This window comes from Neoarius graeffei, chromosome 23, assembly GCF_027579695.1.
Source record: "Neoarius graeffei isolate fNeoGra1 chromosome 23, fNeoGra1.pri, whole genome shotgun sequence".
NCBI lineage: Eukaryota > Metazoa > Chordata > Actinopteri > Siluriformes > Ariidae > Neoarius > Neoarius graeffei.
The window spans coordinates 3,898,336-3,919,720 of record NC_083591.1 but is presented as its reverse complement, the minus strand read 5'-3'; the positions used below and the strand labels follow the sequence as shown (position 1 = coordinate 3,919,720).

At 40.1% G+C, this 21,385-nt stretch overlaps 2 protein-coding genes and 1 long non-coding RNA gene across 7 annotated transcripts in view; 1 reads left to right on the top strand and 2 right to left on the bottom strand.

The window, feature by feature from the left end:
• gad3 (glutamate decarboxylase 3) overlaps nt 1-4,054 on the bottom strand; it is a 30,043-nt gene extending 25,989 nt beyond the window's left edge. Inside the window, exon 1 of the mRNA XM_060905609.1 lies at nt 3,942-4,054. Within this exon, the coding sequence (XP_060761592.1) occupies nt 3,942-3,944 (3 nt within the window). The 5' untranslated portion in view covers nt 3,945-4,054. The remainder of the gene's footprint in view (nt 1-3,941) is intronic.
• Nucleotides 1-12,290, top strand: part of mc4r (melanocortin 4 receptor) — a 47,377-nt gene extending 35,087 nt beyond the window's left edge. For 4 of the 5 annotated variants that reach the window (XM_060905612.1, XM_060905610.1, XM_060905611.1 and 1 more), the window contains 2 exons: nt 5,232-5,328; nt 10,150-12,290. In XM_060905612.1, coding sequence (XP_060761595.1) covers nt 10,619-11,635 — 1,017 coding nt within the window. In that variant the 5' untranslated portion in view covers nt 5,232-5,328; nt 10,150-10,618 and the 3' untranslated portion in view covers nt 11,636-12,290. Of the gene's footprint in view, nt 1-81; nt 1,495-5,231; nt 5,329-10,149 lie in introns of those variants that run through there. The other variant, XR_009651288.1, reaches the window with a different exon arrangement.
• The window catches only part of LOC132871448 (uncharacterized), a 29,805-nt gene continuing 13,906 nt past the window's right edge, over nt 5,487-21,385 (bottom strand). Inside the window, exon 3 of the long non-coding RNA XR_009651289.1 lies at nt 5,487-5,778. This is a non-coding gene — a long non-coding RNA (uncharacterized LOC132871448). The remainder of the gene's footprint in view (nt 5,779-21,385) is intronic.

The following is a 21,385-nucleotide window of genomic DNA, read 5'->3' as shown; positions in this document are numbered from 1 at the left end:
TTGTTCGCCCTTGTTATTGACTGAACATCTAAAGGGAACAAGTGAAACAGCCGCCTGTTTTTTCATTCCACTTTCCTACAGCGGAGGCCTCCTGAGCGAGAAGCGATTCGAAACTTGACTCCTGCGACAGGAGCATGATTGAAGTGGAACCCTCGTGTTTTCTGTGGCTTTCAGACCCACTCAAATTTAGAGGATCGGATCGGCATTCATGACCAGACCCAAATGCCGAGGTGGGATTTAACAAAGGCACTCAGAGGACGGCTTTGGTAAAAGCTCTTCTAGAAGGCCTGAGGTGTTAATCCTGAATATGAGGAACTACATTTCATGCAAGATTATGAATGTGGACTAAAGCGAGTAGTTAACTGTAAAAGCCGTTTCATCATTTCATGCTCAGGAACCAAATAGAACACAGTGAAAAAAAAAGATTACTATAATTTTCCATGATAAAAGAGAGGAGTCTGGAATGTTCCGTGGTTCTTTGAAGGTTGCTAGTGTGTGTGTGTGTGAGAGAGAGAGAGAGAGACTTCATTTCACCTCTTCAACTTGTGAATCTTTTTGTTTTGGACAGTTTTTCATTAATCTTTAGTAATTATTTTATCCTGGTTATGGTGGATCTGGATACTATCCTGGAAATATACTGGAGGGAATGAGGTGGGAATCCGTGCACCCTGGATGGGAACGGCAGTTAATCATGGGATGTGACTCGTACACAAAGATGAAAGACTCAGGATTACCACTATTCTTGACACAAAAGGGATTAAAACTAAAGATATGGTTAAAAATCTTGGTGTTTTCATTGACAGCGAGCTAAACTTTGACAGTCACATGAAAGCAATCACTTAATCTGCATTTTATCACCTAAAAAACATTTCCAAACTAAGAGGACTTATGTCAAAAAATGATCTGGAAAAACTTATACATGCCTTCATCTCTAGTAGGGTTGATTACTGCAATGGCCTTTTCACAGGCCTGCCAAAAAAACCCATCAAACGACTTCAGGTGATTCAAAATGCAGCGGCGAGGGTTCTCACACGAACAAAAAGAACAGAACGCATTACTCCAATTCTAAGGTCCCTTCACTGGCTTCCAGTAAGTTACAGAATTGACTTTAAAGCATTGCTGCTGGTGTACAAATCTCTAAATGGTACAGGGCCCAATTACCTCTCTGATATATTGCAGCAGCCGAACCCAATCAGATCTACCAGATCGCAGCAGCAAAATTTACTGTTAAAACCTGTTTTTAAAACAAAGTGTGGTGAAGCAGCTTTTAGCTACTATGCAGTACAGCTATGGAACCAACTGCCAGAGGACATCAAAAATGCTCCTGCTGTTGGCAGCTTCAAATCTAGACTAAAGACCAAGCTGTTCTCAGATGCTTTCTGCTAACTGATTAATATCATCATCTTTACATGTTTTAAACTTTACTTAACTTTTATTCTATTTTATTTTGCTGTTTTTTACTGAACTTTTACTTCATCTCATCTCATTATCTGTAGCCGCTTTATCCTTCTACAGGGTCGCAGGCGAGCTGGATCCTATCCCAGCTGACTACGGGCGAAAGGCGGGGTACACCCTGGACAAGTCGCCAGGTCATCACAGGGCTGACACATAGACAACCATTAACACTCACATTCACACCTACGCTCAATTTAGAGTCACCAGTTAACCTAACTTGCATGTCTTTGGACTGTGGGGGAAACCGGAGCACCCGGAGGAAACCCACGCGGACACGGGGAGAACATGCAAACTCCACACAGAAAGGCCCTCGCCGGCCACGGGGCTCGAACCCGGACCTTCTTGCTGTGAGGCGACAGTGCTAACCACTACACCACCGTGCCGCCAACTTTTACTTCATTTTATTATTTTATTTCTAGCATTGTTTAATTCTTATATTATTTTTATTTTTCTCTCTTCTTCCCCCTTTATTTGATGTAATTTTATTTTCTATTGTTTACTGTTTTGCCTTTACTTCTGTAAAGCACATTGAACTGCCACTGTGTATGAAATGCGCTATAGAAATAAACTTGCCTTGCCTTGCCTTACACTCATTCATGCCTGGGAGCTATTTAGATTTGCAGTTCATGTACTAGCACGTTTTGGAGAGGTGGAAGAAAACCAGAGAATCTGACGAGGTTACAGGGAGATTGTGAAAATTTCAAATGGATAGCATCCCAAACTGGGCGGCACGGTGGTGTAGTGGTTAGCGCTGACGCCTCACAGCAAGAAGGTCCGGGTTTGAGCCCCGTGGCCGGCGAGGGCCTTTCTGTGCGGAGTTTGCATGTTCTCCCCGTGTCCGTGTGGGTTTCCTCCGGGTGCTCCGGTTTCCCCCACAGTCCAAAGACATGCAGGTTAGGTTAACTGGTGACTCTAAATTGACCGTAGGTGTGAATGTGAGTGTGAATGGTTGTCTTTGTCTATGTGTCAGCCCTGTGATGACCTGGCGACTTGTCCAGGGTGTACCCCGCCTTTCGCCCGTAGTCAGCTGGGATAGGCTCCAGCTTGCCTGCGACCCTGTAGAACAGGATAAAGCGGCTACAGATAATGAGATGAGATGAGCATCCCGAACTCAGGAATGAACCTGGAACATCAGAGGTGCAAGTGCTAACCAATACGAAATAATAAAATGGAGAATTTTTGATAGCTTAAACAAAACTATGTAAAATGGAACAAAAATACACTTTTGTTCTTTTGTCAAATGACAAGCAGGGTTTGTTGTTCGATTGTCCTTATTTGTTTTAGTTAATTTGGCTTATTGGTCGTTTTCAGATCTTTTAATTTCTTCAATTTTTTCAATTTCATCGATTTTTGGTAACACATCACATTCAGAAAGAATAAATTTCAATGTTAATATACTGGAAATAATGCTAACAAATAAAAAATAAAGTACGTTTAATTTCATGTGGGAAAATTGACGTTTGTTTAAATGTTAATGAAGTTCATCTGAATATAACCAAAAAAAAAATTATGATTTTTTAAAAATTGTATCCTAAATGTTGATAAATTTCTTCACTCTTAACAACCAGAAACTCAAAATCCAAACTGTTTATTAGTCCAAAGTTAAACTAATCATCTGTACTGAGAGCACGTTTGAATTACAGATGTTTTATGAAAGTTTGTTTAAACTTTAACATAAATTAAATCTAAGGCATCAAGAAACATTGTACACATTGCTTAATAATTTAGGAATTATTTGTTGTAGATCTTTACATTATGTTTCATCACAAATTGCAATTTAAACACCTCACACACACTTTAAATTACAAACGTCACATACTGTAGGCGCACTGGGAAAAGAAAAAGCCTCCAAAACATGACAGTACACTCAAATGTTCAAATGTGCATTCTGAATGTACAGGTGAATGACATCCATCCATCCATCCATCCATCTATCTATCTAAAATCACAAACTTAGATCAAGAGACAAAATCTCTGATCTATAGTTCTGTGTAAAAGTCTTAGGCACTTTCAAAGAAATGCTGTAGAGCAAAGATAACTTCACAAATAATAAAATTAAATTTCTACATTTTAAAAATGCTATAAAGAGCTATAAAGAGAAAGTAAACAGTGATAAATGAAAGTCAGTATTGAGTGTGATGAACTTTTGCTTTAAAAAAAAATAAAACAGAAAGATGAGTTGTAAATTTTACCGAGCATGGTATTATTTGCAGCAAAAACTATTATTATTATTATTATTATTATTGTCTGAAAAAGTCTCTTATGTAATATACTGCCATCTTTACTGACATGCAAACATTTTGTTTTGTAACATTTATACTTTGTGCTGGAAAACTAATGTTTGGAATCTAAAAGTACTGACTCAGTAATGAAAAAGGAATAAAATAAATATCTATAAACAAAGATTGTACTAAAAAATGCTGTAAGATTACTGTATGTACCACTGTGGTTATAAAGAGTTATTAAAAAAAAAAAGAGTAACTCACCATTTTAGAAGAAATTGGTTTCAGAATATTCAGAGTAAACAATTCGGTTTGTCTGAGAATGGAAGGATTGTGTTTTTATCACGTACCCATCTGAAACCTAACCCCTCATCAAAAAAAAAAGGCGTGTCCCTCACCTGATCTCTGAAGCAGAAGCAGTCCTAATAGTGTCGATTTTTTTTTTTTTCCCTGTAGCTGTTTTTATTTTGTGTGTGGCTGTGTACAGGAGCGAGCCTCCCTCCTACAAATTAAAGCTTCATAAATCAAACTTTTTTTTCCAGCACAGTGTGTTTTATAATAAATCATTTTCAGTTCACAAAGTGAAAGCGTGTAAAGAAGACACTGGCATTAGTGCTTGCTTATCATTCTGCAAACCCACTTTCACAAAATTGATGTGGAATTGGGTAACTGATAGCTCTGAAGTAATCCTTCAATGCAGAACAAATCTGTGGCTCTTGACTAATTCACCCCCTGTATTAGTCGTACGTGTAGACGTAAGTATGTTGCCCAAGCGTGATCATGCCCTTAGTGTATTATGTAATGTAGTGTTTGTGTAATGCCATTGGTATTACCGTCTCTCTTTCTGACGAAACTTACCTTCAAAAAACAACAAAAACCAAACAGGCCACTTCAGAACCAAATGTTCAAACGAAGAATGCAGCAACACTAGTATTTGTTTTTATTGCTGATTGGTCAGCTGATCTTGGTTCAGGTTAAGTGAAACTGTTCATCGTAAGGAAGTGATTTTGCTTACCAATTGTAACTTTGCCCTGAGTAATGACCCCACTGATATTTTACATTAAGCCATTACAATACCAGACCTACTACAAGAAAGAAAAAATAATAACGTTATCTTGTTTGTAGTTAAGAATGAACATGCTATGATTCATTGAAAATGAAATTCCAACATAAATTAAAATGCCAAATTGAAGTACTTGTGAATTTTTTAAAAAACATTGTAATTGTTGGCAAATTGCTGTGATATAAGAGGAATAAAACACTTCATGTGATGAGAAATTGTTGAATTCTCGTACCTGATTTGTTCAAATACGTTATTGTTTCTATAGTAACGTCATAATGTGGATAATCCAAGAATAAAAATAAAACAGACAGAGATCAACCTGCTGTTATTTAACAAAGAAAATCATCTCTGTGTGTGTGTGTGTGTGTTACAGGAACCAGAACAAGATGGTTTATCCAGTATTTTGTCGTTGTGTATATTTGTGTGTGTGTGTGTGTGTGTGAGAGAGAGAACTGGTTCCTCTAATTCTGGTTCTCTGTGCTACTAAACAGATCAAAGAAATGCAAAGCAACATGTACGTGATGAAGCCACCGCACTATAGAACTCCGTCTCCACCACGCCAGTCAGAGAGAGACTCTGTTATCTCAGGTATCTCTGCACTGCAAAAAAATTGAAAACTGAATTTGAGGAGAACATGACTTAATATTAGTGAAATGGTTTTGCTGCATGGACAGATATTTTTACTTGATAAGACATTGTAGACTTCCCTAGGTGTGGGTGGAGCACAGAGGACGGCAGGACAGAGATCAGGTTCAACAAACAGTTTAATTGTTTCCACTTTTCAGGGGACACAAGAGGTTTTACCCAGACACACGCACACACACACATCAGGTGTCTGGTTCGGGAGAGATCTCCTCTGCTCTCGCTCTCCCTCCCTAAATAGGGCGCGGTCCCTGGGAAGACACACAAACACAGGTTAATTGCTCTCAGGTGAAGTGAATCTGCCACTTACCTTCCCCGACTCCGCCCTCCTGTCACAGACCGGTGCTTGACCACGCCCCCGCTGCCACAGACATCTTAGAATAAATCGGTTGCAATCTAGAACCAGGTTTAATTTAATAATCTCAGAATTGGTGTCTTGTATTCTTCTAATAGGAAATGTTAAATCGTTTCAACTATTTTCAAGATATTTTCACTTGCTAAGACATCATTTTTTGCAGTGTGTATAAAGCTTTTCTGATTGACAGGACATTAAATGCTGCCATGGAAACATAGGAATAAACTCATGACAACCTGAACTTAACCATGATGCGTTCAGAGATTGTGTCTGTATCTGACGCACCAGATGTGCTCAAAGTTCAACCCTAAAGCTAAATATTTTGTCACACAGGCATGAGATGAGATGGTGCTGGTTGACAAGTGGGTTTTTTGTTTGCTTGAGAGGATCCTAAATGTAGGTGATTACAGTCTGGTTCCTGGGGAAACGGCTTTCCAGAAGAAGAACAAGAAGCAGAAACTAAATATCATAACTGAAAGCTGCAGATTAGAAAGAGCGCAAAGATAGATAGGTAGGTGTATACACTCAGCAGCCACTTTATTAGGAACACCCCTACATCATTCGATGCGGTTCTTTAATCAGCCGAGCCAAATCAAGAGCTTCAGTTAATGTTCACGATGGTCAAACATCAGAACGGGAAAAATTGTGATCTCATAGTGAAGTGTGACTTTCTTTCTTTCACTGTGGTATGGGTGTCGGTTCGAGCCAGATGAGTATGAGGTTTGAGTATTTCAGAAACTGCTGATCTCCTCCTGGGGTTTTCACACACAACAGTCTCTAGAGTTTACACAGAATGGTGCGGAAAACAAAAAACACTGAGTGAGTGAGTTAGTGAAAAGAAATGCCTTGTTGATAAGAGAGGGTCAGAGGGAAATGGACAGATTTGAGGTGGTTTGAGCTTTTTTGCCAGGAAGGATATAGTAACTCATATAATCACTCTTCACAACCGTGGTGAGCAGAAAAGCATCTCAGCATGCAACAGCAGAACAGAACACATTGAGTTCCAGTCCTGTGAAGAACAGGGATCTTAGAATCAACAACAAGTTCCTATTAAAGTGGCCGGTGAGTGAAGAGAAAGTCTGGATACAGTATCGTAAGGTACAGGTTATTCACATTCACACACAAGGGGGATGCTAACTTTTGAACTGTTCCCATGATTAATACGGTATTTTAACCTACACTATTTGATCACTGCGACTTGTGACAGCGTCAAATCCATGAAATGTGTTTCAAAAATGAACGTCATTTTTATCTCTTAGGGTGCCTAAACTTTTGCACTCGACCATACTGCATTAATTTTTCAGAAACCTGTTGATCAAATCCATGACAAAATCTAAATCATGAATAAAACTTCTCTGTCCTGAAGACTGTTATACAGCACTGACACTGGAGACTCCTTCTGTCAATGTTAAACAAACACGCAAGTTTCCGTCTTACTGAAATAAAACGTCACCATATTAACGATTCGATGTTTTTCTGTGCTAAATAACAACAACATGTTTATTAATTAGGTGTCGATTATATGGAGCGTCCGTGTATAAGTCCCACTGCATGAGCTGTTGCTATAGAAACGCTAATATATGAACAAATGAGTTAGTAAAGACCTGCGATTGCAGTTAGAGCTGCTGTTAGAGAAAATTAATCAACAATCACACACAGAGCTGTGGAACAACAACAACAACAACAAAAAGAACTGTTTGTAAACATTTAAGTTATTCCATGAAATCGAGTCGTCCATGAGCTGACAGTCGGCTATAATCCATGTACGACGAGATTGAGTGGAGTAACTGTTTTATTCAATCCACATTCACTGGATTTTGAGAAACGGAGCATTTTTATTTTTTGCAAATTTGAACCAACAAAAACTTTATACAAAACATCCGACAAAATCATTTCCACTTAGAATGTAAACAAACTGGCGAAATGACTGGAGCAATTTGTGAAAAAATGCAATAATAATAATAATAATAATAATAATAATTATTATTATTATTATTATTATTGAAAACAAACAAAAAAAGATATGTTCTTACCATCAAATACTTTCATTCCATATTTTGTTGCTTTTTTTGTATTTTTTGGGGTTTTGTTTTCAAGTAGAGTTTTTATTTTGTTCTCGGTTGGTTCAGCAACACGCGCCGCCATTTTGTTTTTCTCTACTCATGGTATACACTACCGTTCAAAAGTTTGGGGTCACCCAGACAATGTTGTGTTTTCCATGAAAAGTCACACTTTTATTTCCCACCATAAGTTGTAAAATGAATAGAAAATATAGTCGAGACATTTTTCTGGCCATTTTGAGCATTTAATCGACCCCACAAATGTGATGCTCCAGAAACTCAATCTGCTCAAAGGAAGGTCAGTTTTATAGCTTCTCTAAAGAGCTCAACTGTTTTCAGCTGTGCTAACATGATTGTACAAGGGTTTTCTAATCATCCATTAGCCTTCTGAGGCAATGAGCAAACACATTGTACCATTAGAACACTGGAGTGAGAGTTGCTGGAAATGGGCCTCTATACACCTATGGAGATATTGCACCAAAAACCAGACATTTGCAGCTAGAATAGTCATTTACCACATTAGCAATGTATAGAGTGGATTTCTGATTAGTTTAAAGTGATCTTCATTGAAAAGAACAGTGCTTTTCTTTCAAAAATAAGGACATTTCAAAGTGACCCGAAACTTTTGAACGGTAGTGTATGAGCTGATATCCTAGTAGTAGAGTAGCCAATCAGAGCGCGCGATTGCTCATATCCAGTGAGTGTCGATATAATAATAATAATAATAATAATAATCTCAAGTCATAAATATTAAAGGGATAGTTCGGGATTTTTGACATGAATCTGTATGGCATCCCCGTCAATAGTGTCGTGCAAACACACTGACTTACCCCTGACAGCATGCTGTGAGTCCAGTTCTTGTCCAGTTTTGGTCCAGACGAAAGTAGTCCGGCAAGTTTGTTGGGGTCACGAAAGTAAAACGTTTTTCGTCTCAAAACAGTATGTGTTCAAAAGAGTGATATATTTGCATCACAAAACCGTTGCCAAATAAAAAGTCAGACCTCGAAATCGCTTGGCACTATTTTCTCTCCCTTCTTATCACTGCGCGCTGCCGCCAGGTGACAGCGACGGCTGTTTCATTCATTGTTTACTGCTAGCAAAGTTAGCGACAACATGTCTGACTACAACAGCGACGTTGAAAACATTGACTTCATCTCACAGCCAAAGGGTTATCTTTATGAACCCCAATATACAGATGAAGAAATTCGCCAGATGGAGTTAGAACGGGCAGAGAGAGAAAGGGTGGACAGAGAAGTGGAAGAAGGTCAAGCTGGAGCCGCAGCTGGAGCTCTCAAATTAGCTTGTTAGCGCCGCTGATCTGAACTCCTAATCACTACCAAACAATGGGAAAGGTGTTGATTCCTGCGCAGATGTCAACATGACAGCGCGCAGTGATACCGAGGGAGACAAAATATAGCGCCAAATAATTTCGAGGTCTGACTTTTTATTTGGCAATGGTTTTGTGATGCAAATATATCACTCTTTTGAACACATACTGTTTTGAGACGAAAAACGTTTTACTTTCGTGACCCCAACAAACTTGCCGGACTACTTTCGTCTGGACCAAAACTGGACAAGAACTGGACTCACAGGATGCTGTCGGGGGTAAGTCAGTGTATTTGCACGACACTGTTGACGGGGATGCCATACAGATTCATGTCAAAAATCCCGAACTATTGCTTTAAAACTTGCTTCAGGCTCATTTCAAAATTTGGACACAAACTTGTTGCTCATGTTGGGATTAATTTTACTCAATGACGGAATGAATGTCGGTGAATGCAGGTGATTATTTCTCTCATAAAACATCAATCAATCAATAAATTAATATGTTTTTGTTATTTTGTGAATTATTTATAGTGTTAATATGTAAGATGAACCTAAAGGCTCGGCATATCCTCGCCTATACTCTTCCTCGTCCTTTTTCACAGAGCACTGACTGCAACAAGGACCGTCCTCTTGATATAATTGCATGCTGTATCCCAAATCTTCAGGACCATAATCCTATTTGCTGTATTCTAACACTACGAGCACTTCACTCACTAAAGTCCAGCCACGTATCGAACTGAAAAGACAGAGGACGCCAGCTGCATCGCCAATGCCACACATACTCGGGTTTAATCTCTTCCTTTCACTCAGAGCTGTTTGATCAACGAGGCACAGCGAGCAGGAGAAGGAGGACAGACCTGGGATCACCAATGCGCAGATCTCCTTAACGAGAGACTGGGAGGAAATAAACAACCTGTGCACGCAATTAGATCCTGATCAAAAGTTTCTGTATTAAAAGCTCCATAATTCACTTGTTTATATCCTGTACGTGTGTATAAGCTTGTGCAGTTCTTCTCTTTTGCACAGTCTCTGATTGGATGCTGGAGATAGAGGAGGAGTCAGTGATCACAGTGCAGAACAAGGGCTAAGAGGGAAAGTGTCAATCTGCCATCAGATGCTCCAGAGATCAGGTGCCTACCTCAGATTCCTGCATCTTCCCCTTCTTCTTTTTCTTCCTCTTCTTTTATTTCTTCAGTTGCTTTCTCTCAACCTCAACCCTCCTTTAAGGCTCTCTCTTTCCATATTCCTTCAAATACTGCTCTCTCATTTTGTCACGCATGAGGAGGACAGAGTGTGTGAGAGTTAAATAATAGCTGCTGGAAAGCTCGCTGATGCTCGAGGATGACACAGGGACTTCTGTGCACAGAGAAAGAGCGTCTCTTTAGATTCCTTTAGAACTCAGACAGAGATGGAGGACATGGAAAAGACTCGCAGTGTAGAATAAATGCTGGAGTAGATAGAAAGCTGAGGACCGTGTTGAGGAGATCCTGCAGATATGAACATCTCTGAGCACCACGGGCTGCACCATGCCTACCGGAACCACAGCCTGGGCGTGCAGATTGGAAACAAAGCCACCTCAGGGGAAAGGAACTCTGCGTCAGGCTGCTACGAGCAGCTGTTGATCTCCACTGAGGTCTTCATCACGCTAGGGTTGGTCAGCCTTCTGGAGAACATCCTGGTCATCGCAGCCATAATCAAGAACAAGAACTTCCACTCACCCATGTACTTCTTCATCTGCAGCCTGGCGGTGGCTGACCTGCTGGTGAGCGTGTCGAACGCGACGGAAACGGCTGTGATGGCACTGATCACCAGCGGCAACCTGACCATCTCTGGAGACATTGTGAAAAGCATGGACAACGTGTTTGACTCCATGATCTGCAGCTCACTCCTGGCCTCCATTTGGAGTCTCCTGGCTATCGCTGTGGACCGCTACGTGACCATTTTCTATGCCCTGCGCTACCACAACATCATGACCCAGCGTCGAGCAGCGCTCATCATCGTATGCATCTGGAGCTTCTGCTCAGCATCCGGTGTACTCTTCATCATCTACTCAGAGAGCGCGACAGTCCTCATCTGCCTCATCAGCATGTTCTTCACCATGCTGGCCCTCATGGCCTCGCTTTACGTGCACATGTTCCTACTGGCACGGCTTCACATGAAACGCATCGCCGCTTTACCAGGGAACGGCCCAGTGTGGCAGGCGGCCAACATGAAGGGCGCCGTGACGCTTACTATCCTGCTTGGGGTGTTCGTCGTGTGCTGGGCACCATTTTTTCTCCACCTCATTCTCATGATCTCTTGCCCCAGGAACCCGTACTGTGTCTGCTTCATGTCGCACTTCAACATGTACCTGATTCTGATCATGTGTAACTCAGTGATCGACCCGCTCATCTACGCCTTCAGGAGTCAGGAGATGAGGAAGACCTTCAGGGAGATCTGCTGCGGCTGGGCTTCGGGATGGAGCTGCAGCTGGAGTTGCATCAGCTTCAATGAGAGGCTTAACAGCTATTAACTGGACGTCCTTGTTTTTGATCGTCGCATCGTGAAGGCGAGGTTGATTCACTCTTCGTTCAAGGCTGCTCATTGGTGAAACGACTTCACCACCAACTTCGGTCTACGTTTGTTCAGTAACATCTAACAACCTTGAATTTGCTCTGAAGTCATTCCTGGATAAAATCTTAGATACCTGCCTTCTTGAAAAAAAAATCAAATCAAATCAATGCAATCTTGCAGGACGACTCTAGAGTCATTGTAACCTGTAATTATCCAATTGAGCGAGGTAATTGCGGACTTCATATCAAACAGCCGGCTTCTTCTCAGTCTCGAGTCTCATTCGCTCCCTGCTGGTGGATTTTTGCTCATATTAGTTCATCTAATCTAATTTAGGGTTTGTATCGTGTTGTGAAACGGCTGTGACTCTCTGTAGCTTATCTTCTGTTATTGATCTAACTAACTAACTAACTGTGATAAGTGATTATGAGTAGAGTTAAATCTTTCTGCACATCCAGCTGGAATATGTATCTGAAAACAACACCATCAGTGTATCAGAAACATATAGAGAGAGTTTAATTTATAAATGTCAAACACAGCAGATACACACTGAGCTCTTTGCATTAAGGCCAGATTTTTATTGTGATATCATGTATCGTGAGATATAATAAGTAATAAAGGCTCATAAATATAAGAAATAATCCATCATGTTCTTTTTGTCATTAGAATGTTCACGTGTCTCCCAGACGCCTGGACATGCTCAGAAAATAAAGTACTTTGTGGTACCTTAAGGTGTACACTGTCTTACTGAATCAGTACCCTCTAAGGTACTTATCTGTACTCTATATACTGCTTGGGAACATATAAGTAACTTTATGGACCTAAAAAGGTGCACACATGCCCCTTTTCCACCAAAGCAGTTCCAGGGCTGGTTCGGGGCCACTGCTTAGTTTGGAACCGGGTTTTCTGTTTCCACTGACAAAGAACTGGCTCTGGGGCCAGAAAAACCGGTTCCAGGCTAGCACCAACTCTCTGAAAGAACCGCTTACGTCAGCGGGGGGGTCGGAGTTGTTAAGACCAACAATAATAACAACAAGACCGCGAAAGATCGCCATTTTTAAGCGACGAGAAGCAGCAGCTGTACAAACGCGAAGTCATCCATTATTATTATTGTTGTTGCTGCTGCTGCTTCTTCCGCGTTGTTTTTGCTTCGATATTCGCGCCAAGGTTTATGCAAACGTAGCGATGTAACTGACGTATACAGCGACGTAACTGACGTATACAGCGACGTAATGACGCAGCTTCCCTTAGCACCGCGAGCTATGGAAAAGCAAACTGGTTCTCAGCTGGCTCGCAAGTTGAACGAGTTGTGAACCAGCACCAGCACTGGCCCCGAACCAGCCCTGGAACTGATTTGGTGGAAAAGGGGTAATAGTTACCTTAAGGTCCAGTACTGGGCCCTAGCGGGTACATTAGTGCCGACTGGGGGACAGAACTGGACTCCTACTGTACCCCTATTTCTGACAGTGTACTTCGTGTTCTTAGAGCAAGTTTTCATTATCAGTCCTTGAGGATCTCTCCAGACTAACGAAGGTAAGAGAGCAGGGTGTAATAAAAGCTCGAGCTTTTATTTTTCATTTAGGCTGGGATATACTGTCCAAACAAACGAAGTGTGCTGTTACAGGAAAATAATCAACAACCGGGTGGTGGTGTGATTAAGCGGAGTCGCGGTTTCCACCTGGAAATTGATTAACTTTCTCTTAACAGCACATCCTGAAGTGTTTTATTCCTTTTACGCCACAGTAATTAAGCAATGCTGGCAATTTAAACAAAAGCACGTACTTTTTTATCCATTTATAGTTACATTTAACATTGTGGAACATCCACGAAACAAAACAAGTTAGTTCCTGTAGCTGCCATAAGCAGTTGTTCCCTGTTTATTCTCTCTCTTGATATTAATAATAAGACATGATAAGACAGCTTGACATGCTACCAATAAACCGTGAAAGTTATGTTATGACGTGCTGACACTGGAGACTCCTTCCATGAACGTTAAATATCTGTAAATCTTGTTTCATCGTAGCTACGATTAAACAAATGGGTTTATTATTAGGATTCGGTTATATGCAGTGTCCACCATGCAAGTTGCTATGAAAGGGCTGTTACTATAGAAACAATTAACAGTTATTCCACGAAATCGAGTCGTACGTGAGCTGATAGCGCAGCGCTATAATCCATGTACGGCGAGATTGAGTGGAATAACTGTTTTATTCTATCCACGTGCACTGGATTCTGAGAAACGGAGCATTTTTATTTTTATTTTTTGCAAATTCGATCAATAAAAACTTTATACAAAACATCCGACAAAATAATTTACGGTTAGAATGTAAACAAACCGGCGAAATGACAGGAGCAATTTGTGAAAAATGCGATGATGATAATAATAATAATAATAATAATAATAATAATAACAATAATAATAATTCTTGAAAAATAAAAAAGATACGTTGTTACCATCAAATATTTTCATTCCATATTTTGTTGCCTTTTTTTATTTTTTGGGGTCTTCTTCTTCTTCTTCTTCTTCAGGGTTTTTTTTGCGTTTGGCAAACCAACTTAAAGGACATGGGACATGAAACATAAAAGCACGCTATATCAGTTTCTTTCCATTAAAAATATGGATTAATTGCATCAACAAATACAAAATCACCTATTAAATTCAGCAAAATCGTTATATTCGTGATGATTATATGGCATTTCTGCTCGAGCTCCGATATGCATATTTTACAACCGGAAGAGCCGCTGTCACGTGATCTTACGTCACAAAAACTTTCGGGCACAGCACAAGCGGGTAGTTGAATGGAGAAGTGAATGACAAGAAAATTGTTTTTATAGTCTTTAACGTACATTGAACATCATGGTGTATTGTGCTGCTTATGGTTGCAATAATTCCAATGGGAAATGTCCTGGAGTAAGTATTTTTGCATTCCCCAAGGACCCGAAGCTGAGGAAAGTGTGGGCTCACTACTGCCGTAGAAAAAACTTTGCACCTACTGTTTCCCACAAACTGTGTTCGGACCATTTCACTGAGGATTCTTTCAACATTAATACTCAGGTACTGAGCGATATTAATTGCCAAGCCAAATTTAAGAGGCCGTATAGCCGGGTTCATGGAGGCACTGATGGCGCCATAATATACAGGGCCTAACATTCCTACAACTGTAGAGACAGTCAAGAAATCCTGTAACATTAATGGACATTTAAATAAATGTTAAGTTATGTTGGTAAGTTTGTTTAACTTTTCTTAATTTTCATCTCTTTCGCCAAATGGCGTAGTGTTGTTGGCTGTGTGATGGCGTTTCGCCATTTTGAATGTTTTCATCTCGGACTCTGGAAGCATTGTATCTCAATCAATCTCGAAAAATATCAGCAAAAAAAACTAGCTTGCAACGGACTTTAGCTAGATCTATGATGAACTTTCAATGTATGATACAAAAATAATACTTCTTTCAACAGATCATTAGCCTTTGAGCAGAATTGTTTTTAACTTACCAGGAAGTGTTATCGAGCCGACCGCTTTCAGTTTCATGGGGATTGAATGAACTCTCACTCTCAGAATCATCTGACCCGTCAGAGTAAAGACAAGATCCATGTTCATGTGAATTTCCAGCTATCGGTTCGAATTGATAGGGTCTAACTTCACATCTCTGTGAAACATCAGGAATATCACTCAGTACGTTTACATGCACGTCCAAATTGAGCTGCTGTCGGTAATTGAGCAAAGGGTCCCAGCAGGGGTGCCAGAGAAATCCAATCCTACATGCACAAGTGAAATCGGGCTATTGTGCAAGGTGCATTGTGGACCCGAGCCACACGTGGTGCTACACGCCCCATCATGTTGGTACACTTCCGGTTGTCGTCATGAAGAAGAGCTATAGTGTTGCCAGATACTGCTGACGTATTCGAGCCCAAAACATGTTCAAATCCGCTAAAATGCACTTAAAACCCCCAATCTGGCAACACTGGCAGTTCCATGTTCAAGCTGTTAGGCTTGCTCTAACAGACTGTATGGCTACAAACTGTCCGGCGCAGACCACTGTTTTGTAAGACAACTTATTTTGCACAATAATATTTTTCTAAAGTCAATTTTTTGCTTACAATTTAACTTATGTCTTAATAAACACACAAAAAGTTCAATTGTTTTGCTTTTATTGACATTCTTCAGATGTTGGACATATATATATATATATACACACACACACACACACACAAATACAGTGACTTGTTTATGTACACAATTCACAGCTATGCAACAGCTGTACAGATGTATTTGGTGATACAGTAAGTGAGCTAAATTTTAACAGTGCAAACAATGCCACAAAAAGAAAAGATTCATGCTGTTGTCATGATTCATTGTCATGCCGACCGAGGCTGTTGTGTTTCCCTTGTGGTCTCGTCACTCGTCACTTCCGGAAGGGGCAGTGCTGAAGTAAGTAGCTCGAATACGTAGCTCAATAGGGTTTACATGCACTAAGTAGCTCGGCAGAAATCGCATAACCAAGGTCGTGTAGCTCGATTCCGAGAAATCAAGTTCGGTTCAATTTCAGCCGAATTAAGGTGTATACATGGCATTTTGAACTTCGATTTCAGTCGAGCAACGGCAGAAATTCGATTCTCTCTATGTGCGTGTAAACGCACTGACTGTCAATGGTGTCCATTTCGGTAACCTGTTTACATTAGATTCCCAAGCGCTGGCTCCTTGGAAAGTTTTTGTGACGTCACAGGTCACGTGACCACCTAGCTAATTAACGAATCATTGTTTTACGCTGATGTATAAAAAAGTTGAATAATGTGATGATTTTCACGTTTTTGACGCCCTGCAGTGATTTAGATGGCATTTCTTATGTCCTTTATATATAATTATACCCAGAAAAAAATCCATGTCCCATATCCTTTAAAGGTGCATTACCGCCACCGTCTGGGCTGGAGTGTGGAACAGGAGATATTGGGAGGGAAAACAAACAATTTACTATATTCTTTTAGCTATTTCTGCTTCTTTTAAATACTTGATAATTTTGGAGGTTTTGTTTTCTTGTAGAGTTTTTATTTCATCCTCAGTTGCTTCAGCAACACGCTCCGCCATTTTGTTTTTCTTTACTCACGGTATATGAGCTGATATCCTAGTAGTAGAGTAGCCAATCAGAGCGCATGGTTACTAATATCCAGTCAATGTGGATAGAATAATAACGTATATCCACGTGTTCCAAACGCTGGTCCTGGAGAACCTTCTGTCCTGCACATTTCAGTGTTTTCCCTCCAGCTGGTTCAATTAATCTGCTAATCAACAGCCCAGTGTGTGTGAGTTAAAGTGGAAACACTAGCAGACGCAGGAAGTTCAGGAGGTTCTCCAGGACCAGGGTCAGGAACATGTGTAATACGATGGTGTTTCTATAGTAACAGCTCATGAACAGAGACTTGCATATTTCACATATCTTGAAGTCTTTTTGTTCTCAAATGACCATAATTCTCACAAAATGAACTCATGAACTCCTTCAGATGATTATTATTCTATTATTATTTCAATTATTCTGCCAATCTCGCTTCTTTCAAGAGACCCTCACAAGATCACAAAACTTTCAGAAACCTTGAGCTGAATTCTGCCTACAAACTGCTAACTACTGAAATTAACGTGAATTTTATGCTTCGTGTCATTTTGTGAGAATGAAATCATTTTATAAAGTGTTTAAATGGAACCCTGGAGAGGAAAAAAAACACCATTCGTGGAACATTCAGCAAAAAATCTGTTTAAAAAATTAAGAAAAGTAACAAGGAGAGAGGAACATCCTGCATTTCCTTTTCTCCTGAATCAGTTAAATGTACAGGGACACGAAAAAGGCATTTTAAATAGTAAAATGTCAAGCTGTAAATGGGAAGGGCCATGTTAATTTTCTTTGTGAAAGAATAATTTTAATGTAAAATAAAAGTAAAATAGGGCGGCACGGTGGTGTAGTGGTTAGCACTGTCGCCTCACAGCAAGAAGGTCCGGGTTCGAGCCCCGTGGCCGGCGAGGGCCTTTCTGTGCAGAGTTTGCATGTTCTCCCCGTGTCCGTGTGGGTTTCCTCCGGGTGCTCCGGTTTCCCCCACAGTCCAAAAGACATGCAGGTTAGGTTAACTGGTGACTCTAAATTGAGCGTAGGTGTGAATGTGAGTGTGAATGGTTGTCTGTGTCTATGTGTCAGCCCTGTGATGACCTGGCGACTTGTCCAGGGTGTACCCCGCCTTTCGCCCGTAGTCAGCTGGGATAGGCTCCAGCTCGCCTGCGACCCTGTAGAAGGATAAAGCGGCTAGAGATAATGAGATAAGATAAAAGTAAAATAATTCAGTGGTGATATTTCTTATTCATATCATTCTGTGTATTCAATCTGAAAATAGATTTTTTTTGTTTTTTAAAACAACAGTAGTGGATGCAAATGTATCCTTTTGACCCTCAATAAAATCTGCGATACATATCTCATCTCATCTCATCTCATCTCATTATCTCTAGCCGATTTATCCTGTTCTACAGGGTCGCAGGCGAGCTGGAGCCTATCCCAGCTGACTACGGGCGAAAGGCGGGGTTCACCCTGGACAAGTCGCCAGGTCATCACAGGGCTGACACATAGACACAGACAACCATTCACACTCACATTCACACCTACGCTCAATTTAGAGTCACCAGTTAACCTAACCTGCATGTCTTTGGACTGTGGGGGAAACCGGAGCACCCGGAGGAAACCCACGCGGACACGGGGAGAACATGCAAACTCCGCACAGAAAGGCCCTCGCCAGCCACGGGGCTCGAACCCGGACCTTCTTGCTGTGAGGCGACAGCGCTAACCACTACACCACTGTGCCGCCTGCGATACATATAATGAATATAAACATGATTATTTTTTCCTTATTTCCCTTTTTACTGTTTAACTCTAAGTGATGTGGCTTTGTCCTTCAGTCTTTACACTTCATCCTGAATTCAATATGCTCATAAAAATGCTATTCACAACTTTCTTTTCTCATTAAAGATCCAGTTATAAAACTGTTCTCAAGGCAACATGAAGGCAGCTGAATGCTTTGCTGATTAGAAACGGTACGTACGCCAGGGTGAAGGATGAGATTTCATTCACATGTATGTTTCAGGCATTTGTGTTGATTTTCCTGTCGCATTAATTTATAGTGTGTGCTGAGAAGTGAGGAATGACCCCGGGTGAGTAATAAGGAATGTCCTGTTAACAGCGATGACACTGCAAAGATGAGACTTCTTCACGTTAATGTTTTACGTGTATGTGTTTTGTATGATTTGCAGCATCTCTGGGCAGGTTGAGGAACAGGTGAACAACGTAATGACAGAACATTAAAACATAATCAACGTAATAACGCTAAATATAATCAATGTCATAAAGTAAAAGATAATCAACATAATAACTTAAAATTTAATTGACAAAATCGTGTAAATGTTAAAGCTAGACGGCTTTTCGATTTAAGAACATCGGTGAAATTTAGTTCACTCTGAAATGTGGTGATTGTGATATCTGTTTATTTCTGTAATATCTTACAAAATATCAGGCCATTCTGTGGCTGGGAAGTTATTTAATTTGAGTGGATTAAAGCAAATAATGTGCATGAAATCGCTCGCTTGGCGCAGGCAAGCAGACAGAGGAAGTCCGTGTGCGCATGCGCAGGTTTACCTTCTTCTTCTTCTTTTGGGTTTTACAGCAGCTGGCATCCACAGTGTCGCATTACTGCCATCTACAGGTTTCCCTTTGAGCGTGCACTGACAGTTCCATCATTCTGTCGCTAAACGAACAGCTGATCACACCGAGGTGCTCGCTGAGCGCCCATATTTATTAGTTTGGTCCTGCGTTTCCTTTCCTTTGTATATAACATAACATCTTTTCTTCTCGCTTTCTTTCCATTACTGTAGTCGGTCTTTCACGTTTCATTCACACACTCACGCCCTCCATTTTTCTCTCCTGTTTCAAATTTGCATCCCACAATGCCTTGCGTGAACGGGGAAAGCCCACCACATGATGGTGCATGATGTAGTATCTTGTATTGGGTCATGGTGAAGCAGGAAAAAATAGCAGAGAATTTAGGGCCACGTGGAGATAAAGTCATTAATTGTTCTATTTAAAAAAAAAAGAATAAAATTGGAAGTCTGTGATTCGAATTCAGTAGCTTTCAGTCACTTAACAAAAATAATTAGGTGTCGGGGAAAATTCTTTTTATGACCTACACTTGAAAAATCTGAAAGGCAGTCTAGCTTTAAAGATAATGTAATAGCGTAAAACATAAACATAATAATGTAAATCATAATTGACGCAATAACAAAACATCATCAGTGTAATCATGTAAAACAAATCAATGTAATAACAAAATATAAAAGATAATCAGTGCAATAATGTAAAACTTAATTGATGCAATAACGTAAATCTGAATGGAATAACATAATAGATAATTGACAACGTTAAAGATCATGTAATAACTCATTAGTATAAATACAGAGGTGATAAAACGAATCGCACGCGCTGATTGGTCGAGAGATTCAGACTATTTCTCAATAATCACCTCAAGCAACTCGACAAAATGGCGTCCAATCACTTCGTCACCGTAAGTGAGGAAGAATTATAAATGATGAAAGAAAACGCTGTTCCTAAAATAAAAGCACTAAAGATGCTCCGAAGTTTGTTCGAAAACTATTCAAAGGTCAGGTGGAGTTGGGATTTATTTTATCGATTTCAAAACAAAGTATTTTATGTGACTCAGCGTAGATCAGTGACACAAGTCTGCGCCGCAAAGTTATTACATTTACATGCTACTTTAGAAGACTGAGATGAATGATTTTTAATATGACTTTTTGTAAAAATCACTCGTGTATTTATACTAAAACTATTATCCGCCTCAGGCTCAGTGAATATCAGCGAATAATAACTTCGACTTGGATATTATTCACCGATATTCACTTCACCTTCAGTGAATAATTGTAAAATAATCAACATAATATCATAAATCATAATTGACTTAATAACGTAAAAGATAATCAAAGTAATAACGCAAATCTCAATAATGTAATAATGTAAAAATGTAATCACTGTAATAATGTAAAATGTAATCGAGTCCCAAAAGTCTCCATACGTAGAGGAAATTCTTTTTTTTGTAGCAAAACATAACTTGATTAGAAAACATCCTCTATGTGATTGTCATTTCTTTGTAAACACACACGGCGGCGGCTCTCACACTCACGCTGAGCTCGTGTTAACACATCTGGTGTGATGCATGCAACTTCACTTTGAATGTGTTCCCTTAAATGATCTTTATGCTGTAACCATGGGAATGATTTCAATACATTATTCTTTTGTTAAAGGCTATCTGAAAAAAAAAAAACCCGTAAATTAAGTGTGATAAATTTTGGAAGACATTTTGCGGAAAAGTTTTAACTTCTCCGCTGTATGGAGACTTCTGGGACACTCTAGGAACCATAACATGTTAATATAAACCTGCACAACTGTCAGAGCTGCTGTTATAGAAAATTAATCAACACCTTCGGACCAATCAGAGTGCAGAACGCAACAGTGCTGTGGAACACTGGAGTTGTCAACTATTCTCCATTTTTCCTGCTTTACACTTAATTTCCACCCACATACACTCTCACTCATTATACTGCAACGGCACACACACACACACACACACACACACACACACACACACACACACACACACACACACACACACACAGAGT